This window comes from Anolis carolinensis, unplaced genomic scaffold, assembly GCF_035594765.1.
Source record: "Anolis carolinensis isolate JA03-04 unplaced genomic scaffold, rAnoCar3.1.pri scaffold_15, whole genome shotgun sequence".
In the NCBI taxonomy this organism is placed as follows: domain Eukaryota; kingdom Metazoa; phylum Chordata; class Lepidosauria; order Squamata; family Dactyloidae; genus Anolis; species Anolis carolinensis.
Window position 1 is genome coordinate 9367370 of NW_026943826.1, and position 19421 is coordinate 9386790.

Here is a 19421-nt window from a genome sequence, read left to right on the forward strand (position 1 = left end):
GCTGTGAGCTGAATGCTCAACTATATGTATCCCATTTTTGTATCTTTGCTTCCTAAGCTCTAAATTCTTTACAGCCACATGGCACTTCATGCTCTGCTTGCTGTGAGCTGAATGCTCAACTATAAGTAGCCTGTTTTTGTATATTTTTGCTCTTCTGTTTTTGGGTAGTTTTCCTTAACACCCAAAAATTCCTAACAAAAAGGGTTATGGGCCCAGCACTCATCCGTGATGGGAGTTATAGTCCCAGATTTTTGAAGAGTAACACTGTGTCTGCCTCAACTCTCTCTCTGTTTCATTCCAAAAGGAAATTATTATAATAGAGTGGCTATAACGTCTAGCATCCTTTGGTGAAGGATGTTGGACATTATAGTTTCAAACACTTCGGGACAAATTGGGGCAAGGGAGCACCAAGAGGATAGTTTAGTCATTCCACATCACTCGGTTTGTATTTGGTCATTTAATAAGACAGAAAATTTGCAAGGAGGCGCGGTCAAAAAAATTGCACGGACTTTGGGTGTGGGGGGGGGGTCTTATTTGATCTCCTTTTCTTTCTTCTTGTCTTTCTTGTGCGACGATTTCTTCCGCAGCCGCTTCGGGGAGCCGGCGCCCTTCCAGATCTCCACAAAGGTCCTGCCCCTGGTTTCTGGGACCCTCTTGAAAATGTACACGAAGGCAATGACGCAAAATGGCCAGAAGAGGAGTAAGCCGTGGGATCCAACATACGGCTGGAGAAGAAGAGAAGCAGAGAAGTTATCTCGGTGTTTCGGCCACAGTGAAAGGTTTCTGAATGCCACCTAGTGGCTGTTTTTGGCATTGACACAAATCTGATAGTGGATTCTGCAGCAAATGCTTCAGCTGTACTTCATTTAAAAAAGAAAATCGACCTGTTTAGAAAGCCTTATAAGTGCTGGTTTATTATCAGTCAATTTGTTACCATTTTCATGGTTCACAGCAACACAATAATAATAATAATAATAATAATAATAATAATACTTCTCTCACTCCATTACAGCCCTCTCGAGTGGCTGTCAATGGTCGCCAGCCGCAAGCCCTGCCCACCACGGCAACATCTTGAAAAAGTAGGGTTAGGCTCCACATGCCGCTGTGAGATCCTCTAGGAAATGTAGTTGATCCAGTTCTGGGGGGGAGGGAGGCTCTGCGCATGCGTAGTCACCAATTTTTGGTTTTGGGAGTTTTTCAGTTATTTGGACTTAATTTTTCAAGGTTTTTTTGATTGAAAGACATAGATTGGTTGAGTATGTGTTTTGTGGCCCAATTTAGTGTTATTTGGTCCTGTGGTTTTTGTAGTTTATCCCATGGGAAAAACGTACATTACATTTATTTATATAAAGATATACCTGGGATCCCATAAATAAAATGTCTTGGGTGGGAAAAGGTTCCAAGTGGAAAGAGTTAAGCACGTTGCTTAAGTTATTCGGTGATTGTGGAATGATGGAAATAAATCAGTTGCCTTCAGCGATTGTTGTTGTGAGCTTGATTTCAATTCCAAGAACTTCCAGAGTCTTACATTAGCACAGTCCGCTAAAGACATGCCATTTAGATTGTTTTCTCCGAATAGGACGAAGCTCCCCCTAAGGATGACTGAGCTCACCTCCAGGAAGATGAAAAGCAGTCTCACGAGAAACCTGGTGAACCAGTTCATAAACCCTGCAAGCATGTAGGCCGTGCCTCGGGAAGACTGGAGGAAGAGTTCTCCAGTGAGCAAGTAGGGAATGGGGCCTGTCGGGAGAAAAGGGATCAAAAGTCAAACACCGCCTTTAGTTGATTCACAGATTTGACTACCTCAAGTGGTCTATGCTCCTAACAATCTCTTGGCTAGGCTACTGCAACGGCTCTGTGTGGGGCTGCCCTTGAAGACCGCCCCAAAAACAGCACTGAAATGAGATCAATTCGGGACACCAGAAGGTCTGATTTTAAGAGCACATAGTGTCCAACCTATGGAAGACGTAGCTATAGTTTCACCTGCAATACCTTTCCACACAACCCGGGGACTGACTCACCATAGTGGGAGTTGTAGTTTACCCTATAGCCAGAGAGCACACTGAAGACTTTATTACATGTTCAACGGAAAATGTAATATACGTAATTCGGTGCCCTTGTGATTTACTGTATATTGGGATGACTATTAGATCCTTGAGAGTTAGAATACAGGAACATCGGTCCAAAATCAAAAGAGAAAGTTTAGATTCCACTTTATATACGCATTTTCACCGGTGATGCATCCAGAGCAAATTTGCCCAACGTAACAAAATTTAAGGAGTCATGGAGTTTCTCGGGGTTCAACTGGCATGATGTGAGTTGTAGTTCACCCACAACCTTATGCAATTAAAAAATCGACTTTTTCAGATACAAGATACCCAAACTAGTATATAATATTACTAGGGCTCCACGAGAAACTTTTGCCTCAAATAATAAATCGAGAACCTCTGTTCTAGATCCTCCAACGAGACTCTACGTTAACATCCCGTGGAAGTCGTTCATTTCAATAGGATTTGTAGTTTCCACAGTAAGTTCAGGAATTTAATATGGCAACTGCACTTCATTCAGGCCAGTGGTGCCCGTCACCAATCCGTTTCTGGGCCCAATGCCTCTGGAGAACCGAGTTTGAGACATGTGAACATCTTGGACAATGCCATAAGGAGGTACCCACCTGGCCCAATCATGTGTGCAAGGAGGAAGACGACGACCACAAAAAAGCTGAAATGAGATAAGGCTGAATTCTTGTTCTGTGGAGAAAGTTGGCATTAGAGAGGCATAGATAAGACATGGTTAGTAGCCAGATGCAATAAATCACTACTAACCAAGAGGTTATGAGATCAAAGCTCGGGTTGGATTGAGCTCATGACCTTTTAATAGCCAAGCTCGCTATTAACCTAAGCAGCTTGAAAGACAGTTGCACCTATCAAATAAAACATTTAGGTACCGCTTTATGCGGGGAGGCTAATTTAACTAATAAAAACTTCCAGCAGTGTGCGGAAAGGATTGAGGAAGTACTCGGTGTCACAAGTGGACGATGAAGTGGCCGGAATCGAGCATACCCTCATGAAGCTGGAAAATGTTAAAATTGCCTCTGTGTCTGTCTATATCTCGTATGTCTAATGGTGTTGAATATTTGCCATGCACGAGGTTGAATGAAAAGTAATGTCTCCACCTTCGTTACTTGGAATTGGATGGGAATATTTTAATAAATCAAAGGCAGAATAATCCTTAGGATGTGCTCTTTAACTACCACTATTCACTTTCCCACATCATCACCAGACAATTGGGTCCATTTCTGCCAACGATGAACAAGTTTTATGAAGCCGTCACGGAAGAAGTCGACACTCGGTTTCCGCAACCAGCGTCTCACACTTCTCTCAATATTTTAATAAATCAAAGGCAGAAATAATCCTTAGGATGTGCTCTGTAACTACCACTATTCACTTTTCCACATCATCACCAGACCATTGGATACATTTCTGCCAATGATGAACAAGGATTATGAAGCCGTCAAGGAAGAAGTCGACACTCGGTTTCCGCAACCAACGTCTCGCAAGACCCATTCTGATAGCCAAGCAACGCAACAATGTGACCCACACGTTCTTGTGAAATGCCGATGATGCTTGAAATTTCTCTCAGAGTGATACGACCATCGTCGTGAATCAATCTGTCAACCTTTTGCTTGTGCAACTCGGTGGTTGCTGTCACAGGACGTCCAACTCTTTGTTTGTCACTCAAGTCAGATGTTCCCACCTCAACATCTTTAAACCTACTCGCCCAACGACACACAGGACTCACATCAACACAATCACTATAAACAGCTTGCATTCTCTGAGGAATCTCCTTTGGGGTCAAGAATTCAGTGACTGCACATTGTTTAAGTCGCATTGACCGACCGTCTGTGCAGGGTTCCATACTACGCACTTTAACAACACAACCGTTCAATGCTAAGGCCTCCCCGTCTGCGCAGGGTTCCATACTTCATACTTTAACAACACAACCGTTCAATGCTAAGGCTTCCCCGTCTGCGCAGGGTTCCCTACTTCGCACTTTAACAACACAACCGTTCAATGCTAAGGCTTCCTCATCTGCGTAGGGTTCCATACTTCGCACTTTAACAACACAACCGTTCAATGCTAAGAATTCCCCGTCTGCACAGGGTTCCCTACTTCGCACTTTAACAACACAACCGTTCAATGCTAAGAATTCCCCGTCTGCACAGGGTTCCCTACTTCGCACTTTAACAACACAACCGTTCAATGCTAAGAATTCCCCGTCTGCACAGGGTTCCCTACTTCGCACTTTAACAACACAACCGTTCAATGCTAAGGCTTCCCGTCTGCGCAGGATTCCATACTTTGCACTTTAACAACACAACCTTTCAATGCTAAGGCTTCCCCGTCTGTGCAGGGTTCCATACTTGGCACTTTAACAACACAACCGTTCAATGCTAAGGCTTTCCCGTCTGCGCAGGGTTCCATACTTTGCCCTTTAACAACACAACCGTTCAATGCTAAGGCTTCCCGTCTGCGCAGGATTCCATACTTGGCACTTTAACAACACAACCGTTCAATGCTAAGGCTTCCCCGTCTGCACAGGGTTCCATACTTCGCACTTTAACAACACAACCGTTCAATGCTAAGGCTTCCCTGTCTGCGCAGGGTTCCATACTTGGCACTTTAACAACACAACTGTTCAATGCTAAGGCTTCCCTGTCTGCGCAGGGTTCCATACTTCGTACTTTAACAACACAACCGTTCAATGCTAAGGCTTCCCATCTGCGCAGGGTTCCGTACTTCGCACTTTAACAACACAACCGTTCAATGCTAAGGCTTCCCCATCTGCGCAGGGTTCCGTACTTCGCACTTTAACAACACAACCGTTCAATGCTAAGGCTTCCCATCTGCGCAGGGTTCCGTACTTCGCACTTTAACAACACAACCGTTCAATGCTAAGGCTTCCTCGTCTGCGCAGGGTTCCGTACTTCGCACTTTAACAACACAACCGTTCAATGCTAAGGCTTCCCCATCTGCGCAGGGTTCCGTACTTCGCACTTTAACAACACAACCGTTCAATGCTAAGGCTTCCCATCTGCGCAGGGTTCCGTACTTCGCACTTTAACAACACAACCGTTCAATGCTAAGGCTTCCCCATCTGCGCAGGGTTCCGTACTTTGCACTTTAACAACACAACCGTTCAATGCTAAGGCTTCCCATCTGCGCAGGGTTCCGTACTTCGCACTTTAACAACACAACCGTTCAATGCTAAGGCTTCCCCATCTGCGCAGGGTTCCAAACTTTGCACTTTAACAACACAACCGTTCAATGCTAAGGCTTCCCATCTGCGCAGGATTCCGTACTTCGCACTTTAACAACACAACCGTTCAATGCTAAGGCTTCCCTGTCATTCAACCCTCGTACATGTGCATTGTGCTCTGCCCTAAGAAGAGCGGAATATAAATTTTGTTAATAAATAAATATATGTGGTTCAAAACTAAGGGTCCTCGGATCCCTGAAATCCCCAAGGCCATGTGTCCCTTGTTGTTTAGCAAATAAGGGCACAACGGGGTAAACCACCAACCTGATTCTCGAGGGTCACGGCCAATATGACGCAAGTGAAGCTACAAACCATGAAGCCCAGGAGAAGCAGAAACCTCCGTCCCATGGAATCGATTAAAGTTGTCTGGAGGACGGCAAGAAAGAAAGATGGGAGAGGGAAAAGGCTGTTAAGGTATGGTTTTGTGTAGTTGTGAAATTTCACTTATGGTTTAAAGCAAATTGATTGTGTGGGCCTGTAATGCAGCAAGTAATCCAGCATTCTAGTAATGTAGGAGTTAATTGCATAGAGTTGAGTATTGCTAGAGGGAAACAGTGAGTGCTTTCTGGAAACATTCCTCGTTGCTCTGGAATGTGGGTAGCTTTTGCTTGTGGCCATCGATCAGGTCGGATGCTAAAATGCTATGCTCCGGCAAGGCTATGTAAATAGTAGGCATGTCCAATCGATGAAAAAAAGTTTCAATTCTCATTTCTAAAGTAGGGGGCGCTGGCGCTACAATATAGAAAGTATTTCCGAATTTTTCACCCAAAAATTTTGGGTATTTCCGAAAATTCGTAATGATTCTAAATGTTTCTAAAATGTCAGACGCGCATGCGCAATCGCCAAAAATAGGAACCCGGGGGGGGGGGACTTTTACAGGGCTCTCCCGCCCTCATTTCTTGAGCTATCCTCATCAAATTTGGTACAGTGGGAGAACACATTCAACACTCTTAGCTCAACAAATTGCAGAACGTTTCCTGACTCCTATTATTTTTGGCGAATTTTCATAACTTTTTATAATACACTACACCAGTGACCACGCCAAGCAATGCCCTGGCAAGGAGTGCAAAGATACTTTGAAAACTATAAATTCACTTGCTATATTTGTAAGCAAGAACTCTGGAAATCAATGGTGTTTCTGGCTGTGTGATCCCACAAGCCTGAAAGGCAATGCCTTCTTAATGAAATAGACTACAGATTCTGCAAAGGTATGCTATGATCCAGCAAGAACTAATCTTAACAAAATTGAAAGCTAAATATTTTTTTTAAATAATATGGAAAAAAAATTAACGAAACATTAAGAGACAATTAGAGAATTACATTGCCATTGCGCTGTGAGACGACGTCTCGGAATGCGTCTCAAAAAGCAAGAACACTCCGATATAAATCCGATATAAGATTCAAAACGATTTTTGGACATACCTAGTAAATAGTGTATTTGACCTCAATAAAGAAAAGTGCCGCTGGTTTCAGCCGACAGCTGGGAGTGTGTGTTGATTTCTGTGCGACTGGGCAGATGCAAGATCGTCAGAGAAGAAGGTAAATTGAGACAGAACGTGGACATGTCTCAATTTAACCCTTTCTTGACAAGGGCAAGGAAGTGGCCCCAAAGCATCAGAGAGGCTTCGATTGAAAGCCATGCCCCAAAGGCGTGCACCCGAGGTTGGCAAAGGATTTTGCGACGCCAAGGTGGGCAATGTATGGGAGTCATCTGCAAATAGGATTAGGGAGAGAGGAGCTGAGAACAAAGTGGAAGAGGTTTACCATCATTATGAGCCCTGAGTGGAGAATAATGTTCACCACTATGATCGCAAGACGGATGTCGTAGCCTTGGCCATGCAGCTCTGTTTGGAGTTTCCCTGTGTAGACATACACCTGGGATGAGAACACGGCAATGTGCGTTTAGTTACTAATAATAGAGAAATACTATCACAGACCGCAGTTGCCATCCTTCTTCGGCCCTTACACCCCTCCCTGGTGTAAAATCATCCTCGTTTTAGCCATAGCTTCTTCATTCCAGGGGCCGTTTCACTGGGAGACCCCCACCAGTGCCTCACTCACCCCATTGACACCAGTTAATTGGTTCCCCATCATCAACATGAGGGCGCTGAGAAGGGGTTTCCGGAGGTCTCGGCAGCTCAGTAACTTAACCGCGTTCAGGTGCTTTTTATCCTTTTCACAGATGATCTCCTGGCGCATCCCTTCCACCTCTTCCTCCACATTATCGTCTTCTCTCAGCTTCTTCAGGACTGCAAGGGAAGAGGAGGGAGAGGTTGAATTGCACATTCGGAGGGAGGGACCTGGGGGTCGTACCGCACATTCGGAGGAAGGGACCTGCAGATTGAATTGCACATTCAGAGGGAGGGACATGTGGGTTGAATTGCACATTCGGAGGGAGGGACATGTGGGTGGAATTGCACATTCGGAGGGAGGGACATGTGGGTGGAATTGCACATTGGGAGGGAGGGACATGTGGTTTGAATTGCACATTCGGAGGGAGGGACATGTGGATTGAATTGCACATTCGGAGGGAGGGACATGTGGATTGAATTGCACATTCAGAGAGAAGGACATGTGGGTTGAATTGCACATTTGGAGGGAGGGACATGTGGATTGAATTGCACATTCGGAGGGAGGGACATGTGGATTGAATTGCACATTCGGAGGCAGGGACATGTGGATTGAATTGCGCATTCGGAGAGAAGGACATGTGGATTGAATTGCACATTCGGAGGGAGGGACATGTGGATTGAATTGCACATTCAAAGGGAGGGACATGTGGGTTAAATTGCACATTCGGAGGGAGGGACATGTGGATTGAATTGCACATTCGGAGGGAGGGACATGTGGATTGAATTGCACATTCGGAGGGAGGGACATGTGGATTGAATTGCACATTCGGAGAGAAGGACATGTGGGTTGAATTGCACATTCGGAGGGAGGGACATGTGGGTTAAATTGCACATTCGGAGGGAGGGACATGTGGATTGAATTGCACATTCGGAGGGAGGGACATGTGGATTGAATTGCACATTCGGAGGGAGGGACATGTGGATTGAATTGCACATTCGGAGAGAAGGACATGTGGGTTGAATTGCACATTCGGAGGGAGGGACATGTGGGTTAAATTGCACATTCGGAGGGAGGGACATGTGGATTGAATTGCACATTCGGAGGGAGGGACATGTGGATTGAATTGCACATTCGGAGGGAGGGACATGTGGATTGAATTGCACATTCGGAGGGAGGGACATGTGGATTGAATTGCACATTCGGAGGGAGGGACATGTGGATTGAATTGCACATTCGGAGGGAGGGACATGTGGATTGAATTGCACATTCGGAGGGAGGGACATGTGGATTGAATTGCACATTCGGAGGGAGGGACATGTGGATTGAATTGCACATTCAGAGAGAAGGACATGTGGGTTGAATTGCACATTTGGAGGGAGGGTCATGTGGATTGAATTGCACATTCGGAGGGAGGGACATGTGGATTGAATTGCACATTCGGAGGGAGGGACATGTGGATTGAATTGCACATTCGGAGGGAGGGACATGTGGATTGAATTGCACATTCGGTGAGAAGGACATGTGGGTTGAATTGCACATTCGGAGGGAGGGACATGTGGGTTGAATTGCACATTCGGAGGGAGGGACATGTGGATTGAATTGCACATTCGGAGAGAAGGACATGTGGGTTGAATTGCACATTCGGAGGGAGGGACATGTGGATTGAATTGCACATTCGGAGGGAGGGACATGTGGGTTAAATTGCACATTCGGAGGGAGGGACATGTGGATTGAATTGCACATTCGGAGAGAAGGACATGTGGATTGAATTGCACATTCGGAGGGAGGGACATGTGGGTTAAATTGCACATTCGGAGGGAGGGACATGTGGATTGAATTGCACATTCGGAGGGAGGGACATGTGGGTTAAATTGCACATTCGGAGGGAGGGACATGTGGATTGAATTGCACATTTGGAGGGAAGAAGCTGTGGGTCGAATTGCACATTCGGAGAGAGGGACCTGCAGTCAGTGCCAGCTCTATAACTAAGATATCAAGGAATGCTCATTGCTGGTTTTGCCAGTTCCTTCCTGTGAAATGTCTCCTCCAGCACTTGTTCAACGTCTCCCCTCTGAGTTCTACCCCAATCTGACCCCGCTTAGCTTCTAGCATCAGAAGGGATCTGGTCATGTCAGATTATTCAAATAGATTCCCAGAGGTAATTCAGAGTCACTCACTGTACCTGTCCTTGCTGCAATTTCGTTATCCTTCTGGATGAACAGATACCTTGGACTCTCCGGCATGTAGTACCATATGATGATGTTAGGTATAGCCACAATCCCAATGAGACTCATCTGAGAAGTTGCACCTGTGAAAGAAGACTGGGATATGAGCACCTGACTGGTTCTGTGAAAAAGGATGCGCTCATTGAGTAAATATTTAGGGAACAATTGGGAGGAATGCCATTCATGTTAATGACTTTTCTATGTGGTCAGTAATACCATCAAGAGGTCAGATGGAGCTCCCAACCATTTAATAGTCTAGCTCGCTGTTGACCTAAGCAGCTCGAAAGTCAGTTGCATCTATCGAGTAGAAAATCGGAAAAGAATGAGGAAGTACTCCATTCAAGGGCTCGGGTGTCACAAGTGAATGGTGAAATTTCAGCTCCCCTGTGGCTGGAATCGAGCATACCCTCATGAAGCCGGAAGCTGGAAAAATGTTAAATTGCCTCTATGTCTGCCTATATATGTCGTATGTCTAATGGCATTGAACGTTTGCCATGTATATGTGCGTTGTGATCTACCCTGAGTCCGCTTCGGGGTGGGGAAGAAGGGCGGAATATAAATACTGTAGATAAACAAATAAATAAATCAGGTAGGTGTTGTTCTCCATTACCTGACAAGGGGCCCTCGTTTATGCTGAGGGAGACCACCTGAGACACAAAAGTGCCAAACGTAAGGGACAGGACGGATACCATGTAGAGGGTCCCTCTCCGGTGTGGCGGGCAGATTTCGATAATGTACAACGCGACACCGCACATCATGATCCCTATTAGGACGAGAACCCAAAATGGAAATTGGTAACGTGCAATCTGGTGCACACAGGAAATAAAAATACAAGCAGGGCGGCACAGTGGTGACAACAACAACAACTATAATAAATATACTTTATTTATATTCTGTCCCCTCCCCTCAGGGCAGATTATAGAACACATATACAGCAAACATTCAATGCCATTATACAATTAACAAGGGCAGACAACACACAAACAGAGGTAAAGGCTTCTCTGTCTTATTTCCATACAATTAACAAGGACAGACAAATACACAAACAGAGGAAAAGGCTTCTCCGCCTTATTTCCATACAATTAACAAGGACAGACAACACACAAACAGAAGTAAAGGCTTCTCCGTCTTATTTTATACAATTAACAAGGGCAGACAAGTACACAAACAGAGGTAAAGGCTTCTCCGTCTTATTTCCATACAATTAACAACGGCAGACAATACACAAACAGAGGTAAAGGCTTCTCCGTCTTATTTCCATACAATTAACAAGGGCAGACAATACACAAACAGAGGTAAATGCTTCTCCGTCTTATTTCCATACAATTAACAACGGCAGACAATACACAAACAGAAGTAAAGGCTTCTCCATCTTATTTCCATACAATTAACAAGGGCAGACAATACACAAACAGAGGTAAAGGCTTCTCCGTCTTATTTCCATACAATTAACAAGGGCAGACAATACACAAACAGAAGTAAATGCTTCTCCGTCTTATTTCCATACAATTAACAAGGGCAGACGATACACAAACAGAGGTAAAGGCTTCTCCGTCTTATTTCCATACAATTAACAAGGGCAGACAATACACAAACAGAAGTAAAGGCTTCTCCGTCTTATTTTCATACAATTAACAAGGGCAGACAATACACAAACAGAGGTAAAGGCGTCTCCGTCTTATTTCCATACAATTAACAAGGGCAGACGATACACAAACAGAGGTAAAGGCTTCTCCGTCTTATTTCCATACAATTAACAAGGGCAGACAATACACAAACAGAAGTAAAAGCTTCTCCGCCTTATTTCCATACAATTAACAAGGGCAGACAATACACAAACAGAGGTAAAGGCTTCTCCGTCTTATTTCTATACAATTAACAAGGGCAGACAATACACAAACAGAGGTAGAGGCTTCTCCGTCTTATTTCCATACAATTAACAAGGACAGACGATACACAAACAGAGGTAAAGGCTTCTCTGTCTGAATAGCAGTAGTTAGAGAGCACATTCTAAGGATTATTTCTGCGTTTGATTTATTAAAATATTCCCATCCAAACCCAACTAACGAAGGTGGAGGCATTACTTTTCGTTCAGCCCTCATAGATCGACGGTGTATATGTTTTTTTTAAATTTCCCTTCTTCCTATTGTCCCCATGGGGAGATGGTGGCAGGGTGTAAATAAAGTTTTATTATATTATTATTATTATTTATTTATTCATTACATTTCTAAATGCGGTGCTCTTCCTTACCTGCGCCTACCCCAAAAACGAAACGGCCGAAGAGAGCATATTTCAACTCCTTCAACATCTTGGACAAAAGCATGAAGAAGGCACCAAAGATGTTCACGCAGTTTGAGATCACCAAGGTTCGTTTTCTTTATAAAAAGACAGTCAAAAAGAATAATGGTGGTAAAATGGAGATGTCAATGGATAGAGAGGAGCACAAAAACGCACAAAATGCACAAAAATGCATAAGATTATTATTACCGTATATACTCGAGTATAAGCCAGGTTTTTCAGCCCTTTTTTAGAACTTATACTCGAGTGAAGGTCCTGGTTGGCTTATATTCGGGTCGGCTTATACTCGAGTATATATGGTACATTTATTATTTTCCTCTATTATTATTGGCATTGTTACATTTATTATTTTATTCTACTTATTATTATTATTACATTTATCATTTTACTCTTGTTATTAGTGCTACTATTCCACTTATTTTAATCTATTTTTTATTATTATTAATACATTCATCATTTCGTTCTGACATTATTGTTATTGCATTTATTATTTTACTGTATTTATTATTGTTAATACATTTATCAATTTACTCTATTATTACATTTCTTATTTTACAGTATTTATTATTATTACATTTATTATTTTACAGTATTTACTATTATTACATTTATTATTTTACAGTATTTACTATTATTACATTTATTATTTTACCGTATTTACTATTATTACATTTATTATTTTACAGTATTTACTATTATTACATTTATTATTTTACAGTACTTATTACATTTCTTATTTTACAGTATTTACTATTATTACATTTATTATTTTACAGTATTTATTATTATTACATTTCTTATTTTACAGTATTTATTATTATTACATTTCTTATTTTACTCTATTGTTGTTGTTGTTATTGAAAGGATACATAAGCACATTTACATTGAAGAAGCTGAGAATAATGATTTAATCGGAGTTGGACAGTCTTATCTGAAATTACAGTTTTATGTAAATATTCAAAAATGTAATTTTATTATTATCTATTTTTATTTCTGAGATTTACCGCTCTCGGCTTATACTTGAGTCAATATTTTCCCAGTTTTTTTGTGGTAAAATTAGGTGCCTCGGCTTATAGTCGGGTCGGCTTATACTCAAGTATATACGGTATTATTATTATTATTGTTATTATTATTATTATTATTATTATTATTATTATTATTATTATTATTATTATTATTATACTCACAATAGTATTAGTACACAGTAAACAAGATCACTATGTTCGCTGTTGTATTGGGTCACATGTCAGACACTTCCCAAGTGTCTAGGACTATGTGATGTATCGGCTATTATTATTATTATTAATACTACTACTACTACTACTACTAATAATAATAATAATAATATACTCACAATACTATTAGTACACAGCAAACAAGATCACTATGCTGACTGTTGTATTGGGTCACATATCGGACACTTCCCAAGTGTCTAGGACTATGTGATATATCAGCTATTATTGTTATTAATAATAATAATAATAATAATAATAATAATAATAATAATATCTCACAACAGGATGAGTACACAGCAAACAAGATCACTATGTTTGCTGTATACCCACAGGTCTGTACATGCAAATGACCACTGCGATGCGTGGCGCAGTTAACAAAGAATATATATCTTGGCTTATCTAAACTTGACCAATTGCTGATGATCTTCCTCACCTCAGCACCAATTTTGGCACAGGTGGTATCTGTGACCTAACTAGTTTACTCCAAGCTGTTCCCTAAATAAACTATTTTATGATCCATAAGAAATAGGCACACATTCTACAACCCATGGCTTATCTAAACTTGACCAATTGCTGAGGATCTTCCTCACCTCCACACCAATTTTGGCACAGGTGGTATCTGTGACCTAACTAGTTTACTCCAAGCTGTTCCGTATATAAACTATTTTACGATCCATAAGAAATAGACACCCACTCTACAACCCATGGCTTATCTAAACTTGACCAATTGCTGATGATCTTCCTCACCTCAACACCAATTTTGGCACAGGTGGTATCTGTGACCTAACTTGTTTACTCCAAACTGTTCGTTAAATAAACTATTTTACGATCCATAAGAAATAGACACCCACTCTACAACCCATGGCTTATCTAAACTTGACCAATTGCTGATGATCTTCCTCACCTCAACACCAATTTTGGCACAGGTGGTATCTGTGACCTAACTTGTTTACTCCAAACTGTTCGTTAAATAAACTATTTTACGATCCATAAGAAATAGGCACCCACTATAGAACCCATGGCTTGCGCTTTCCTTGAGGATCAAGGGGACGTCACACCAAACATGGGGGGTTTCTGGCCGTGTTCCCCCTCCCTTCCCTAGTTTTTGGTCCCTCACCTGCCCCACAGGTCCGCCAGGTAGCCAAACAAAAGGGCTCCGATCATGCCTCCGAATGGGTAGATCATGATGCAGAACTTCATTAGCCTTTTCTGGTATTTTGTGGCCTCCGATTTCTTATCAATTGTCGAGTTGTAAAAATCAAGCAGAACCTATAACAAAAGCACTCATGGGTCAAAGATCCAGAAGGAGAAGGCATGTGGAGTCGCATGTGGAAGGGACAAGTTAAGTTAAAGCTTACTGCTGCTGGGTTGTGGATCGGCCAGAGGCAATATCCGATCTGAAGGGTCCCGAGGGAAGCGGCTGCTGTGGCGAGTAGAAGACCCTTTGTCAGCTTCTATGGGAGGAAACAGGAGACGTATGGTGGCTGGTGTTGAGGGACCCCAAGGCCCAACCATCTCTTTCTATCTATCTATCTATCTATCTATCTATCTATCTATCTATCTATCTATCTATCTATCTATCATCTATCTATCCAAAGGAAGTTGCTAAGTGAAGTAGGCCTTCAACAGCTGGAGAAGGGTGAAAGTAGGCCTTCAGCATCTAGAGAAGGGTGAAAATAGGTCTTCAACATCTGGAGAAGGGTGAAAGTAGGCCTTCAACATCTAGAGCAGGGTGAAAATAGGTCTTTAGCATCCGGAGAAGAGTGAAAGTGGGCCTTCAATATCTGGAGAAGGGTGAAAGTAGGCCTTCAATAGCTGGAGAAAGTAGGCCTTCAACAGGCGGAGAAAAGAGAAAGTTGGTCTTCAACATCTGGAGAAGAGTGAAAATCGGCCTTCAACATCTGAAGAAGGGTGAAAATGGGCCTTCAACATCTGGAGAAGGGTGAAAGTAGGCCTTCAATATCTGGGGAAGGGTGAAAGTAGGCCTTCAATATCTGGAGAAGGGTGAAAATAGGTCTTCAATATCTGGAGAAGGGTGAAAATGGGCCTTCAACATCCGGAGAAGAGTGAAAGTGGGCCTTCAACATCTGGAGAAGGGTGAAAGTAGGCCTTCAATATCTGGGAAAGGGTGAAAATACGCCTTCAACATCTGGAGAAGGGTGAAAGTAGGCCTTCAACATCTGGAGAAGGGTGAAAGTAGGCCTTCAATATCTGGAGAAGGGTGAAAATGGGCCTTCAACATCTGGAGAAGGGTGAAAATGGGCCTTCAACATCTGGAGAAGGGTGAAAGTAGGCCTTCAATATCTGGGAAAGGGTGAAAATACGCCTTCAACATCTGGGGAAGGGTGAAAGTAGGCCTTCAACATCTGGAGAAGGGTGAAAGTAGGCCTTCAATATCTGGAGAAGGGTGAAAATGGGCCTTCAACATCTGGAGAAGGGTGAAAATAGGTCTTCAATATCTGGAGAAGGGTGAAAGTGGGCCTCCAAAATCTGGAGAAAGTAGGCCTTCAGCATCTGAGGAAGGGTGAAAGTAGGGCTTTGAAAGCTGGAAAGGGTGAAAGTAGGCCTTCAACAATTGGAGAAGGGTGAAAGTAGGCCTTCAACAGCTAGAGAAAGGAACACAGTAGGCCTTCAACATCTGGTGAAGGGAGAAAGTGGGCTACCAACATCTGGAGAAGGGTGAAAGTAAGCCTTCAACGGTTGGAGAAGGGAGAAAGTAGGTGTTCAACAGTTGGAAGACAGTAGGCATTCAACAGCTGGAGAAAGGAGATAGTAGGTCTTCAACGGTTGGAGAAAGCGGACAGTAGGCCTTTGACAACTGGAGAAGAGGAAAGTAGGCCTTCAATAGCTGGAAAAAAGGAGACAGAAGGTCTTCAATGGTTGGAGAAAGGAGACAGTAGGCCTTCAACATCTGGAGAAGAGGAAAGTAGGCCTTCAATAGCTGGAAAAAGGAGACAGTAGGTCTTCAACGGTTGGAGAAAGGAGAGAGTAGGCCCTCAACATCTGGAGAAGAGGAAAGTAGGCCTTCAATAGCTGGAAAAAGGAGACAGAAGGTCTTCAACGGTTGGAGAAAGGAGAGAGTAAGCCCTCAACATCTGGAGAAGAGGAAAGTAGGCCTTCAATAGCTGGAAAAAGGAGACAGTAGGTCTTCAACGGTTGGAGAAAGGAGAGAGTAAGCCCTCAACATCTGGAGAAGAGGAAAGTAGGCCTTCAATAGCTGGGGAAAGGAGACAGAAGGTCTTCAACGGTTGGAGAAAGGAGAGAGTAGGCCCTCAACATCTGGAGAAGAGGAAAGTAGGCCTTCAATAGCTGGAAAAAGGAGACAGTAGGTCTTCAACGGTTGGAGAAAGGAGAGAGTAGGCCCTCAACATCTGGAGAAGAGGAAAGTAGGCCTTCAATAGCTGGAAAAAGGAGACAGAAGGTCTTCAACGGTTGGAGAAAGGAGAGAGTAGGCCCTCAACATCTGGAGAAGAGGAAAGTAGGCCTTCAATAGCTGGAAAAAGGAGACAGAAGGTCTTCAACGGTTGGAGAAAGGAGAGAGTAAGCCCTCAACATCTGGAGAAGAGGAAAGTAGGCCTTCAATAGCTGGAAAAAGGAGACAGTAGGTCTTCAACGGTTGGAGAAAGGAGAGAGTAAGCCCTCAACATCTGGAGAAGAGGAAAGTAGGCCTTCAATAGCTGGGGAAAGGAGACAGAAGGTCTTCAACGGTTGGAGAAAGGAGAGAGTAGGCCCTCAACATCTGGAGAAGAGGAAAGTAGGCCTTCAATAGCTGGAAAAAGGAGACAGTAGGTCTTCAACGGTTGGAGAAAGGAGAGAGTAGGCCCTCAACATCTGGAGAAGAGGAAAGTAGGCCTTCAATAGCTGGAAAAAGGAGACAGAAGGTCTTCAACGGTTGGAGAAAGGAGAGAGTAGGCCCTCAACATCTGGAGAAGAGGAAAGTAGGCCTTCAATAGCTGGGGAAAGGAGACAGTAGGTCTTCAACGGTTGGAGAAAGGAGAGAGTAGGCCCTCAACATCTGGAGAAGAGGAAAGTAGGCCTTCAATAGCTGGGGAAAGGAGACAGTAGGTCTTCAACGGTTGGAGAAAGGAGAGAGTAGGCCCTCAACATCTGGAGAAGAGGAAAGTAGGCCTTCAATAGCTGGAAAAAGGAGACAGTAGGTCTTCAACGGTTGGAGAAAGGAGAGAGTAGGCCCTCAACATCTGGAGAAGAAGAAAGTAGGCCTTCAACAGTTGAAGAAGGGAGAACTGCAGCAAGACCCCCTTATCCACAGTGATCAGTTCATCTTACTTTGAGGACACAACACAACAAATCAAGGCTTGGTAGGACGTCCGTTCAACAACAGATGTTCTCCCAGGGCCTCTTTTCAGAGCAGAGAAGACCACAAGAAACTGAGGAGGTTCTCAGACATCCCAGTGGGGTCCCCAACCTCACCTCTCTCTGCAGCAAGGACCTCACGGTGTCGATGCTCGAGTCTGGAATCATGGTTTCTAACGACTTAGTGGGCGAAGTCGGACTCAACTGCGGAGGAAGACGCCGGTAGACGTGACACTTGGCTTTTTGGACGACCCGAACCAACGGCAATGTGTCTAGCCCATCACCCTGTCGCTTTGGGATCTGAATCTATAGGACCAGCTCTATCTCGAAGGGTCGTCTTCCTCCAGATCCAAGGAAAACGGAGAAGCCAAGGTAGACCCAAGCTGGCCGCCGTTCTATCCTTTTGGTGAAAGAATCAAGGAGACAATTCCACCGAAGGACATCCGCCGGAAGGTTCAGGCCTTTGCGAGAACCAATGAGAGACGTCGGACGAAGGGTTCCAGAGAAGAACCTCTTTGTTGACAGTTGGGAGGAGAAACCAAGCCGGGAGATGCATGTAGGACCCAGAAAAAAATATATATATTTTTGTATTGCGTTGAAAGCTATTTTGGACCTTATGCTCAGGGAAAAGCAGAAAAACAAAATATATATTATATCTATATATATAAAAGAGTGATGGCATCACGGCGACCCACAAAACAACAAAACTACAAGCCTCCCCAACCTCGAAATTTGACAACACCACCCATCATCCACGCCTCTAGGTTGATACAACAAAAAGAAAAGAAAAATAAAGTCCTAATTAGAGAGAGAGGAATAATTGCTTTTATCCAATTGCTGCCAGTTAGAAGGCTAAGCTCCTCCAACTTGGTCTCCTAGCAACCCAATAAAAAATAATTAAAAACACTAAAAAAATAATACAATAAAATACTATAATAACAGAAAATAACTAAAAACAATATAAGAAAATAATAAAATATAATAAATAAAAATATAACTTACAATAAAATTAATTAAAAAATGCAAATAACGTCAAATAAAAATTACACAACAATTTTTAACCAATACCACCACCACTTTGCCACAGCAACGCGTGGCCGGGCACAGCTAGTATATTATATTTATTATAATTATACATACTGTAAATAAATAAATAACTATACTGTATATTAACTTATTTATTTACAGTATTTATATTCCGCCCTTCTTTCTCACCCCGAAGCAGACTCGGAGTGGATCACAGTGCACATATAAATGCAAACATATGACATTAGACATACAACATATATAGACAGACACAGAGACAATTTTAACATTTTCCCAGCTTTGGCTTCATGAGGGTTATGCTCCATTCCGGCCACAGGGGGAGATGCCGCTTCGTCGTCCACTGTGACACCCGAGCCCTTGACAGTAGTACTTCCTCATTCTTTTCAGAAGTTTTTATGGTGACGTAAATTAGTTAAACTAGTCTCAGCGCCTAAAGCGGTACCTAAATTTCCTACTTGACAGATGCAACTGTCTTTCGTAATAATAATAATAATCGCTGATACATTACATAGTGATCTTGTTTGCTGTGTACTAATCTTGTTGTAAATATTATAATATAATAATAATAATAATAATAATAATAACAATAATAATAATAATCGCCAATACATCACATAGTCCTAGACACTTGGGAAGTGCCCGACATGTGACCCAATACAACAGCAAGTATAGTGATCTTGTTTACTGTGTACCAATACTATTGTGATAATAATAATAATAATAATAATAATAATAATAATAATAATCGCCGATACATCACATAGTCCTGGACACTTGGGAAGTGTCCGAAATGTGACTCAATACAACAGTGAACATAGTGATCTTGTTTACTGTGTACTAATACTATTGTGAGTATAATAATAATAATAATAATAATAATAATAATAATAATAATAATAATAGCCGATACATC

At 42.6% G+C, this 19421-nt stretch overlaps 1 protein-coding gene across 2 annotated transcripts; it reads right to left on the reverse strand.

Annotated features, from left to right (window-relative positions):
• Positions 1–438: 438 nt before the first annotated feature.
• LOC107983805 (solute carrier family 2, facilitated glucose transporter member 7) lies at positions 439–18394 on the reverse strand. Of its 2 annotated transcripts, XM_062965684.1 has the most exons (12): positions 17579–18394; positions 14506–14601; positions 14265–14416; positions 11865–11989; positions 10225–10377; positions 9572–9697; positions 7378–7565; positions 7081–7191; positions 5581–5682; positions 2672–2747; positions 1613–1740; positions 439–725 (listed from the first exon to the last, which is right to left on the reverse strand). In XM_062965684.1, exons 1-12 carry the CDS (start codon positions 17627–17629, stop codon positions 531–533), a joined length of 1503 nt encoding a protein of 500 aa, XP_062821754.1. In that variant the 5' UTR covers positions 17630–18394; the 3' UTR covers positions 439–530. The 2 variants fall into 2 exon arrangements, with proteins under 2 accessions (XP_062821754.1, XP_062821755.1); XM_062965685.1 differs by lacking the exon at positions 10225–10377.
• Between the last annotated feature and the right edge of the window lie 1027 nt (positions 18395–19421).

Coding starts and splice junctions, on each gene's coding strand:
- LOC107983805 (XM_062965684.1), bottom strand. CDS start 17,629: ATGATTCCAGACTCGAGCATCGACACCGTGAGGTCCTTGCTGCAGAGA. Junction 2,748..5,580: donor CCGTGACCCTCGAGAATCAG/GTTGGTGGTTTA, acceptor CTTTCTCCACAG/AACAAGAATTCAGCCTTATC. Junction 1,741..2,671: donor TGCACACATGATTGGGCCAG/GTGGGTACCTCC, acceptor TTCTCCCGACAG/GCCCCATTCCCTACTTGCTC.